The sequence below is a fragment of the Podarcis erhardii genome (genome assembly GCF_964252035.2).
Source record: "Podarcis erhardii genome assembly, chromosome: 4".
NCBI classification, from domain to species: Eukaryota; Metazoa; Chordata; class Lepidosauria; order Squamata; family Lacertidae; genus Podarcis; species Podarcis erhardii.
In genome coordinates this window covers 82,810,624-82,822,254 of record NC_138508.1, presented here as the reverse complement: position 1 = coordinate 82,822,254, position 11,631 = coordinate 82,810,624, and the positions used below count along the sequence as shown (strand labels likewise).

Here is an 11,631-nt window from a genome sequence, read left to right as displayed (position 1 = left end):
TGCAGGGAGTTCGAATAGGACCAGACCCTAACCATCTCCAACTCTGCAAACCACAGCAGCCTCAAACTACTGTTGTTGTTAAAAAAACAAAAACAAAAAAGGCAGGATTTTGTCTTTAAAATCAACTTTTGCTCTAGAGTTCTCAACATAAGGAAAGTGAAAACAGCAGCATTGTAGCATCATAAAGACGAAGAAATTTATTACAGTAAATGCCGGAACAAATTGGTTAGTCTTTAAAGGTGCTGCAAGACACTTTGTTGTGGAAGGAATGCCTATCAGTCACTTGATCAAACTTACCATATTATATGGGGGGAAAGCATGATTTTATTAGGCAACTGAAATACAAGTCTCATTAAAAATGTAGAGTAAATTTAGAGCTATATCTTTATAATAGGCCCAGACGTAAAGACCACTTGCAACCATAGGTGTTCATATTACATAAATATGTATTCTGGTTATATGCATTCAGTATTATTAGGCGATGCCAGGACACTTCAGATATCCTTTCTATTTCACAGCTTAAACAAGTGGTTTCCCACCTTCTTTTTGGTATCTTGTACATAAAAAACAAATACTAGTAAAATATATCAAATGCATTGAGGACTTGGGATGTTTTAAGTCCATGCATTTTTTAAAATAAAAAAAATAACTATATTGGATGGCACTGAGTTTTTCCTAATACATTTGCTTTTAGCAATCGCATCAGTTTCGTTACCATATAGTTTAAAGCAAACTACTGAGACTTGAAAGAACTTGGGTTTCCTTGGGTATTTTGCTAGGTTTTAGATAAACGCAGGTAGAAGTAAGAACAGCACAATGATTACAGCGGTATTAATTTATTAAAAACATTCTCAAAGATATTGACTGTTCAGCTGTTGTGTATTTCATCATCATCTTTTCATCCTGTAATCTGGGCAAACAGAACATGAGACTCTTCCAGATCTGGGTCACATACCTGACGCAAAAGATGTTACATTGCTTGCAAAACTAAAAAAGGCACCATCACTCTTTTGTTCCTTTTTGATTCAACTATTCAAGTAAGAACGTTATGAACAAACTATGGATACTGCAGTTTTAGTAGAAACATTGTACATGACAACCGGGGTGGGGGGGATTCCACTAGAACAGTTATGTTTGAAAACTAATCCGTCTATCTTGGTGCCAAAAATATTTTGGGACTGACAAAAACGTGCAGGATCCAAACACTCCGTGCCTGAAGAAAAGGACTAGCATGTTAACCTTCATTTGTGTTTACCATTACAATAACACAAAAAGCCTTTACAAAATTATTATAGTGATCCAATTGCAAAACTTCCTATGCCAAAAAAAATAAGTGCTTCAAATGGCATACATAGACTGTTACACCAGTCTAATATCACAAACCATAATTATTAATGGCTGGTGGACATGCCAGCAAATACTTTCAGTAGCCACAAGAATTTTTTAAAAAATATGCATGTGGCACTTTTTATCTGTCCATTATGCTGGGGTGGGATGAAGATAAAGGGGAAGAATGCAAACATTAGGAAAAATTAGTTTCATGAACACAAGGGTATTTTGACTTGTTCCCAAGTATAACCCTGTAATGCTGGATGGCAAACTGCTTTTGAAACTGAGGGAAGTTTCAAAAGTAAACAATTCCACTAGGCACACAGAAGCCTCATTAACTCTTTGAATGCTGGACAAAGAAAGATGCAGCAGATGAAATGAGGATCTCGTCAAAACAAAAACTACCTCTAAGCCAGCGATAGCCACTAAACCGCACAGCTGTGATAGTTTCAAATTGTATGTGCAAGCTTAGCATAGAGAGCATGAAAAATATTAGTGACCTTAATACTAGTGTGCTTTTGGTTATGGGAAAACAAGTTTCTGTTCATTAACATAAAATATACATGCACTAAAAAAATTTACTTAAAACGTATGAATTTAAGACTTCACTTTATTCGGCAAATTGGTTTATTTACACAATTGGGAATGCTGGTTGAATTTTACCACTGGAATAAAAACAATTCTAGCAGAGACAATACTGAACTCCCTTTACACATCTCCAGCCAACACTGACCAACTTTTTCCTTACCTGTATCAGGAACATCAAGCACAATAGTGGGATAGTATCATAAGACACCGATATAACAAACCACTGAGGATCCAGTACACTGTGGGAATTTACCAATACTTTTGCCAAACTTTTTTTTAAGAAGTCAGCAAACCAGCATTAAAAATTAACATCAGAGTATAACTCTGAGATCAGTGGGTCAGTAAAAACCTTATCAGACCATACCATAATTCATAAAATGACCTGACCTGCATCAAGTCATTTTATCATAGAATCAAAACAGATTTATTCTTTAAGAAGACAATGATCTGATAAGGATTTAACTCAATAGACATTAAAATAAGAGAGATGTAGAGCACAGCCCCTATTAGAACAAGCTAACTTTTCAGATGTCCAAAAAGAAAAGAAAAAATCACGAAAGAAAATAAAATAAAAAAACACTTCAACATGAAGCTACTATACAAAGTTTTGTTTCATTTTCCATTAGAGTTCAGAGCTGAAATTTAATCCTGACTCTTTAGTGAGAATGACAGTTTCGGCCTAGACTTTCCCTTGCCTAGGATCATTTTTTGCTCTTCCTTTTGCTGACGTTGCCTCTCTTGTTCTAGTTTCATCCTCTCCTCATGAATTTTTCTTTGTTCTTCAACAATTTTCAATTGTTCTTCAGCCTATAACATGAAAACAGTAGAATTTAGATATTCTGCAATCCTCACACGCTATTTGCTGCTCCAACAATCCTATACTGCACCAATCCTATACCGCGGAAAACATTTGCCAAAAACAGCCAAATCCTACACCATTAAATTATTTAGCATTCTACAAACAAAATGGCTGAGCATACATTTTCATTGCCCTCCAGTTATTGAGCCTACCTTTATATACCTCTCTATACTCTCATTATTCTAAGGAAACAAAGCAAGTCATTTCCATGACCCTTACCTATCACAAGCTATTTTCTTTCTTTTAAAAAAAGGTGAAAACACTTTCACAAGACAGCATGCTCCAAAAGTGCACTAAAGGCACTGCAAAGTAAAATCAGTAAGTGTCCACCCCCCTTTAAATTCTCTTGTGGTTATATATAGCTGGAGACCAAGGTTTTACCATTAGCTTCAACAAGAATAGGCAAGATCTCAGAAATCTGAAATATGGGTTTGATGCAGCAGCTGCAGTTGCTGCATGTGAAAAGACCTGTTCCACTCATTGCATGAGATTATTATACAAAAACAAGTGAAACTGAATTATTTCTTCCACTGGTAAAAACTTTTGCACAGGCATGAAAACTGCTACAGAACACAGCTATTTTAACCCTGTGCAAACTCATCCACTAGCACTTATGCAAGCATTAGCAGAACAGCACCAGAGCGTATTTTAATTCTTGTTGGGGTCATGATGATCTCTGTCTCTCTTTCACCCTTCGCAAAGATGTTTAGGAACGTCCCCCAACCTTTTGGAATCAATTTTCAGGGAACTAGGAAGGAGAGATCATTGGCCTTTAGCTACAATTCAGCAGAGTTAAATGTTCTCAAATCCAATTATTTAAATTGGCTGAAGTGTTCTTAGCATTGCCAGGTTGTACGCTATTTTACTGCACACCAAAACTTTACTTCTACTTACCAATTTAGCTTGTGCTTCTGCAATTTTTCGATTATTCTCTTCTAGTATTCGTTCTAACTCCTCACGCTTTGCACGCTCTTCCTCCTAAAGGGGAGGACAGGTTAAGATGTTAGAAAAGTAAAATACTCACTCACCCATCTGCACTAGTCTTCCTAGGAATTTCTTCTGTGAACTGTCTTAAAGGGGCAGCTTTTATAGCCACCGTCTTTTGTCTTTCAAACAGCAAACTGTGCAGCCACTAAACTTGGTCTCTAGCTCTAAATTTAAATCATCCCTCCCAGTCCAAACAGCAATCAACTAAACCCTCCCTAGTCAAGAGAACCCTAGCCAGTTATTACTAGTATTTTAATATCACACAAATCAACAAGGACAACTACAAAAACTGGATAGTATTTACCAAATTAAAAGAGTAATATATAAAATATAAATAAAGTGAATAGTTTGTCTCACCAATCATGTATACCTACGTATTCTTTACCTATACTCCTTTAATCAGCATTAAAAGTTGAATATTTACTGTCTTGTCCAGTGTCCTGCAGAGTGTGCTCCTCGGCTGCCATACGCGCCAGCTTCCTCTTTAAAATGATTTGTACTGTTAGCTTGGCAATGCCTGCATCAGCAGCTCAACCATTTATAAAGAAACAACATACAAGGAAGGCTGAGCTGAGGAATGCAGATGTTTACGGTAAGAAGGAACAAAAATATGTAAAACATTCCTAAGGCAAACAATTAATAAGAAAAAAAATACATTTACTGTTAGCGAAAAGTACAAATGGCAATCCATACTCCGTAGGAACTATGGGCTTCCTTCGTGGGTAAATGGACTGAACATCCTAGGGTGTAACAAGCTTAAGAGACAGTATCAAACTGTCCCTTCTGCAATTTAAACTGGAGTCCGGGAATCCAGGGAAAGTATGAGTCTGAAATCGCATCTGAAACTAGAGTTCCCTTCATAAATTTTAAAGAAACTTTGTTATGCAAACCATAAGCAAAAATATTGCAAGAAGGTTCAAGAATAATTTCAGTTATCATCATAAATATTCAAATTATTTAAATATGTGGAGGTTTTGCTAAATCAGCCTGAGGTCTGCACAAAAATATAGTAAATAGGAAACAAAGCAAGTATGTGAAGAAAATACTTCTTGCTATGTCTAGTAACCAGCTACAGGTTGGCACCCTTCACTCCAGGAATTCAAGGTTATGATGTGTGATAAAAGGGTCCTGATGGGAACAGCCATTATCATGTTTATTCCCTGCTGTTCAATTATCTACTCTTTGGGAAGGCACCATTACTCCAGCCAAAATCCATCATACAAAGTTTTGTTTTTCAAACTGAAATCTTAAAAATAATTCAGCGGTTACTTATAGCCAAAGTTTAGATTTGTAAAAATCAAACTGAATTTATAGCACATGCAGTTATTCTGTATTTTAAACATCCTGCATACCAAAAATCATGAGGGTGTGGGGGCAATCATCTTACTGAAGCTTCTCTCCTATTGACAACTAACGAACTAAATCAACTTGGTCAAATCACGAATTGGGGGGGGGGGGGGAATTAGCATGAGTCCTCTGACACTCAGCACGGCTTTCTGTAGAGTGAAAATGAGTTTAACTTGAAGTTTGGGGATCCTGGAGTGATTAGTGCTGGCAAGCATTAAAACCTCCAGTAGCAAATTACTGACTGCCTCACAGAAAGACATTTTCAGCTTCTGCTCCAGCTGCTGACAGAAGAAGTCACATGTTTAGCTCAACTTCAGACAAGGACAACCTGCTCTTTTACAACTCTCTAGTCTAGAGGAAAAGAAGTTGTTAGTAGTCACTGAAAAAATGGATCTCATGAGTTTGGCGTAAGCCTTTTTGTGAAGAAAGTGAATGGGACCAGAGTTCCAGAATTATTCCACTGTGTTTTGAAGAAGAATGTGTGACTGCCTTAAAGGGAGAATAAGAAAATCTATTTGTTTAAAAAAAGGCAGTGCAGCTCAGCATTGCACCCTGCTTTTTATTTCCCGCCCCCTGACTGAAGGCATAAAGCCTCTTACAGTCTAGGTAAAACAAAACAAACGAGGGATACATAGTCACAGATTGTTTAACCCATTGCCCCCATAAGAAAGGACTGTGGATATATCCTGCAGCCATGGCAAAAGTTTCAAACCATTCTCAAATATGTAGGTCAGTTCCATTAAAATTCAAGTATCCTTTACACAGGTTTTTATAGGAGAGTAACTGTTTTAGGTATCAGTGAGCTCCTCTGAATAAGTTAGAAATTAAGTTTCGCAGCAATGCAAGTTTACACAAGAAGGGAATTAGATTTGCTGTATTCCATCTCCTTCTGAACGCAACAGGAGGCACAACCCGACACTGAAAGTTTTGCCATGGACTGTCTCTACTTTCCAAACGACCGAGCGTTACCTCTCTAGCCTTTTGTGCTGCAAGTTCAGCTTGTCGCTGTCGCTCGAGTTCTTCGAGCAACTGTTTTTCCATGATGCGCTTAGCCTCCTCCACCCTGCGCAGAACTTCCCGCTCAATCTCATCTTTCCGTTTCTCCAGTTCTTCTTCTACCCGCTTTGCTACAAGTTCCTCCACTCTTCGAGCCGTCTCTTCCTCAATAAGCTTCTCTTCTATTTCTTGCTGCCGGCTGCAAGAACAGAAATACCAAATCAATGATTTTTTGTCACCTCCAATGTGATAACTCATGTATTAAGTTTTGCACAGATGTGTGCATCTGCATAGCAGGCACTGTGGGACACAAGTGGACACAAGTGGAACTATAGGATTCAACAGTAAGTATTGCTTCCCCTCCTCCGGTTTCATAAGTCCCTAAATACAGGCAGAGACCATTTCACACAGGGTATGGGTGTGTGCTTTCCTGGTTCCTGCACGCAACAGCGGAGCACGTATGAGCCCCCGCCCCCATTTTGCCTTCCAGATCCAAAAGGACCCGCATGTCAATTGGACATTTACCTGTGCAGCAATGCCAAGCATGCTATAATAAAAAAACTATCTATTATAATTGAACTGTATGTATTTGACCCACAAGGTCATCACCAGAGGCCTTTTTTCAAGTACCACTGCCAAGTAAGATCTGGCAGGCTGCTACAATGGAGACAGCCTGGCCCTTTCAGAGACAGCACCACAGCAGTGCAATTGCTAGAGAGGCTTGCTTGGTGCCTACTATATACTTTTTGTCATCAGGCAAAGGTATTTTTATTCTCCCTGTCTTTTCAGGAGCTCTGATCTGATTCAGGAAGTTTAAAGACTCATCTGCACTTGGTTTTATTTCTTTGCTTTAATGTGATTAAGTTTTGTTTTTTAGGTGTTTTTTTTTTGTATTTTAACAGGTATGCCACTGGGAGAATAAAGAAAAAAGCCACAATGTTACACAAGCATAGGCTTAAAACAAAGCTTCTCCTTGCTCTTCTCTGCAGCACCTCCCTCTGTGCCCGCCCAATCTGCCCTGGAGAATCCCACAGCCCTTCTGAGGGGAATGGTTGCTGCAGGGAAGAGAAGTAGTCCTGTTTCGGAAGTCTGTTCTACTGATGGGCAGGACCAATTAGCTATCACCTTAAATAACCATACAATTTAATGTCAGAAATGCCAAAGCTTTATGCTACAGTGAACATGAAGAACAAGCCAGAGGGGCAAAATCTGCCTTTTTTAAACAGTGTCACATAATCATCTCCTTGATTATTAGCTATATGAAAACAAGGCAGCATTTGATCTTAATGTAGTGCTGAAAATCATGACAGCCAAATATTACTTTTTAGGTTATTAATGTATTTCGGGGGGGGGGGGCGTGTTTAGGGGAACATGGGGCAAAAAATTGTCTCATCACAATTTCAAACTTTTCCCTGAAACTGCGGGACCCTGAAACACTGGCCATAGTGAGATTCTTATAAATCCCACTCCTTTTCCTGTAAGAGAAGCATACACTTAACTCCTGCCCATTAAATGCGATGGTATATATTTTTTGCTGAATGGTATCAGTTAAGCTGTTAGGATTCTGAGAGCGCAACACACAAGGACTCCTCATGCTGCCAGTTGAATCCTCTGACACTATGAAAATTAAAACAGCATGCGGTAAAAAGTGAGGTTCTGTGTGCTGCAGTACTTGTGACAGCCCACATGTGTAAGAATCTGTTGTGTAGGCTGGAAAGAAAACAAGACTACATTGAGTGTTGTATACATTATGGAGATGGGACTTTCAAAAACTTGTGTACATCATGTAAGCTAATGAGGGTACACAATACGTAGGGTTGCCCCCCCCCAAAAAAAACCACAGATAGTTCTTTCCAGGATACTGTACAAAACCTTTTAATAAGAAAATAATGCATTATGTTGCTTCCTTCTGCATGTTAGGATGAACGGCCTTATGCTTAAAGACCATTGGAGCAGCCCACTTAACTCTGGCTTACAGTAGCTCTCCAAGGTATTTAATGGCTTTAGCCTACTACCAAATCACCTTTTAAATTATGGTGTGCCAGGGTTAAGCAGGGACCTCACTGGTTTTTATAAAGTATATGTGATTTTATATTTATCCAGAAAGCTAAGCCCATGTTCTACCAATGAACTTTGACAATTCTAACTTCTTTACATCAAGCACTTCTGCTCTTACTATTTTGAGGTTCAACTCAGTATTAACCCACCTAATCTGGAATCCAAGCATTCTACAATTTCCAAAATATACTGATTTGTACAATAACAAAATGCTAATTAGCTTTTCCCACAAACTATGGATTCTTACAGTTTCAGAACTACAGTTCTGTAGGTCAAGATTTTAATTACTTAGCAGGAACAGATCAACTCAAACACCTTCAATTCTGCTTTTCAGTTTGAGTCAAGGATCAAACTTTACTTCTCATTAGGACATGATCCCTGCTGACCTTTCGGTGCAAGAATGCATTTCATGTAGCAATACCATTCACAAGTCATAAGACTGAAGTGGGCCTTCTGTCAAACACTCAGAAGCATGTGTCTACAGAACCCATCGAAAAAGAATGTGAACTAAATAAAATTAATCTGAAGAACTAGTTTTTCAAATGTACAAATATGTATTTTTTAAAATCCCAGAAGACAATGCACTATAACTAATTTACACTGGATAGACTATTCCCTCTCTAAGCTGAATAAAAGATCAGAAAGGTTTCTTTAATTACAGTGGCTCATTGCCAGTTCAGACACTATATCTGTTGGCTTTTTCATGCAAATACCTGCTCCACAGAGTGGCCAACTTCTCTGAACAATGTAATGTATTCATGGAACGCAGCAGCACCTTCCCTGAGCAGGGAGTACTGGGCGTAACAAAATCCCTACTTCAAGCAGGGATGAGCAGCCTTATCCTATGTTACACTGCCCACAAGTGTCACATTTGCACACAAGGTGATCTGCATGAATAAGGCACTGGACACTGTTAATAACCCAGTTACTGTTCAAAATGTGGAGCACAGATAAAATGCTAATAAGCTTACATTGCTTATAAAAAGAACAATATTTGTGTATGTGCTATACTGGTATAAGGATTCTGATAGCATTAGAATAAATCAGTTTGTTCATCAAACGAAGAACAGTTTTTGAAGGCTCCAATCCTCCAGTAGGACTCCACTAGCATTTCTAACTAAATCTATTGAATTGTTTTTCCCACTTACCAAGATACATGTGGCATCAACCAGGGGGTTTGTGTGTGTGTGTGTGTGAAATTCAAGAATAATTATCAGAGATGTATTACATATCTAGATAGCTCTCTCCTATAAGACTGCAACTGTTCTGTGTTCAACACTGCAGCCAGAACACTTCAATGTGCCTCATTCTGAAGCTTTTAGCAACCCACACACTTCACCAAGTCTCTTTATGCAGCACTATTCTTCCTTCTGCTTAGTTCAGCCTGCAAGTTAAGGGAGGAATGAAAAGGGGAGGGAGTGCTTCAACATGATGTACAGGAAACCTCCCTTGCAGTGAGAGCTTGGGCTGCAATGTAGTAACACCAAAGAGCTGCAGTGAGAACTGTTCTATGTCTACGTGCACATCCTAAGTATTGCTACACCACTACTGACAGTACATTCTAGGAATAGGACTTGGTTCAAAATGTATAAACCTTCCCTCTAAAGGGAAGGATTGCAGCTTAATGGAAGAGCACCTGCCTCGCATGCAGAAGACACCATATTTAATCAATGGTATCTGCACAAACGGCTGGGAAAGACTTTCTGTCGGACACCCTAGAGAGCAGCTCACAGTCGTTATCCTGTTAGATGGACCCATGGTCCAACTTTGTATAAAGCGGTATAAGCCGACTGCATCTGTAGAGTATATCACAACAATGACATGAGCAAGGTACAGAAAGTGCCCCTTTAGTGTGATTTAGTATAATTTTCCATCAAGCAAACCTTCTTGGGTTCTCTTCCCCACCCCAATAGCCCTCAAGTAAATTCAGCAAATAAAATTGCCTGCGGATTCCTTCGTTGCAGGGGGTTGGACTAGATGACCCCCGGTGCAGTCCCTTTCCAACTCTACAATTTTCCACGGTTCTACATACTGGAATAAATGCATGTTCAAAATGCAATGCTAGAAAAGTAACTGCATGTTTGGAGCCTTGAAAAGGAGACAGTGAAGAAGAGAGACAAGGAGCAGGCAGGCCAAGTCCAAAGAAGCCAGAGGAGGAAGAAAGGTCTTCCTTGCAACAGAGAAACAGGGGAGGAAAACACAAAACACACAAAAGGGGGCTGTCCTTCTCCTTCAGATGGCACGTGGGCGTGCAGCCAGGTGACCTGTCAGCAGCAGGATCTTCAACACACGTGCTACCAAGGACCTGTCTCCAGCATCCATGACAGCTGCATCCTGCTCTTTTTCGGAGGATCCCCTACTCCCCCCCTCCCCGCCCAAACCCTCCCACCCGCTGTCTCTTTTCAAATCAGAAACGCCCCACGCGCTTATGCCAAGAGCAGCAGCGTCTGCCTCGAAGTCCGCCCCTTCGCCGCCTGCCCACCAGCAACTCCTCTTTCCAGGAAAAACCACCTCCCGGGAATGATCACTAGCCAGAGACCAGTGGGGGGGGGCGGTTTTATTGGCGTCGCTCCCCCCCCCATCTCCCCCTATACCCCAAAGGCTCACATTTTCCTCTGCCTCTCGAACTCGGCCTTCTTCTCCTCCTCCTCGCGCTTCTGCTTCTCGTCCAGGCTGCTGCGCTTGCTGACGGTCCGGCCGAAGATGTCGATGCGGTCGGGCGGGGAGGAGGCCCTCTCCCGCTCCCTCTCCCTCTCGCGGTCCCTCCTGGACGGCGCGGTGTTGGAGCGGGACCTGGAGCGGGACTCCCTCCGCCGGCTCCGCTTGCTCTCCCGGGACTTGGAGCGCTTCCTCGCCCTCTCTTTCTCCCGGGAGCGGGACCGGGAGCGGCTCCGGTTCTTCTTGTTGTGCTTGGAGCTCTTGACGCGCTTCGAGTGCGACGAGCTCCGCGAGCGGGAGCGGCCCATCCCCGAGGAGCCCGGCTCCGAGGTCTTCAGCAGCCCGGACCCGGGGAAGGACCCGGCATCCACTCTGCCCCTACGCGGGGAGGCGGGAGGAGGAGGCCGCTTCGGAGCTTTCTCCCCGCAAGGCCTCAAAAGCCCGGCAGCAGCGGCGGCGGATGGTTTGGCTGGTGGACAAGATGGCGGCCACCTCAGCTCCGAGTCACACGGAGGGGGGAGGGAGGGAAGAGGAATTCTCCTCCTTCCTCCCGGCCCACAATGCGCCGCGCGCGTCCCCACAATGCACCGCGGCGTCGCGCCTTGGAGAGGGAAAGCGGAGGGTGGGAGGTAGAGAAAGCGCCGCAGTTCTCTCCGGAAATAGCCGAAGAAGCTGCGGCGAGTTTTCACGAAGGAGCGACCGCTTAAGCGGCGAGCGGAGCGGTGACGTTAGGATCGGCGCGCGCGGTGACGGAAATTGCCGAGCGCGGCGCGAAGCGTTGAAGATCGGAGCTGCGTTGGTTTGGGCGT

At 41.8% G+C, this 11,631-nt stretch overlaps 1 protein-coding gene across 2 annotated transcripts; it reads right to left on the bottom strand.

The window, feature by feature from the left end:
- Positions 1–1,921: 1,921 nt before the first annotated feature.
- ARGLU1 (arginine and glutamate rich 1) lies at positions 1,922–11,349 on the bottom strand. 2 transcript variants are annotated; one of them, XM_081859024.1, is made up of 4 exons: positions 10,772–11,345; positions 6,080–6,305; positions 3,671–3,754; positions 1,922–2,724 (listed from the first exon to the last, which is right to left on the bottom strand). In XM_081859024.1, exons 1-4 carry the CDS (start codon positions 11,128–11,130, stop codon positions 2,560–2,562), a joined length of 834 nt encoding a protein of 277 aa, XP_081715150.1. In that variant the 5' UTR covers positions 11,131–11,345; the 3' UTR covers positions 1,922–2,559. The 2 variants fall into 2 exon arrangements, with proteins under 2 accessions (XP_081715150.1, XP_081715151.1); XM_081859025.1 differs by lacking the exons at positions 1,922–2,724; positions 3,671–3,754 and adding an exon at positions 4,014–4,245 and having other exon boundaries at positions 10,772–11,349.
- Between the last annotated feature and the right edge of the window lie 282 nt (positions 11,350–11,631).

Coding starts and splice junctions, on each gene's coding strand:
- ARGLU1 (XM_081859024.1), bottom strand. CDS start 11,130: ATGGGCCGCTCCCGCTCGCGGAGCTCGTCGCACTCGAAGCGCGTCAAG. Junction 6,306..10,771: donor TTCGAGAGGCAGAGGAAAAT/GTGAGCCTTTGG, acceptor CTGTTCTTGCAG/CCGGCAGCAAGAAATAGAAG. Junction 3,755..6,079: donor CAGCACAAAAGGCTAGAGAG/GTAACGCTCGGT, acceptor CCTCCCCTTTAG/GAGGAAGAGCGTGCAAAGCG.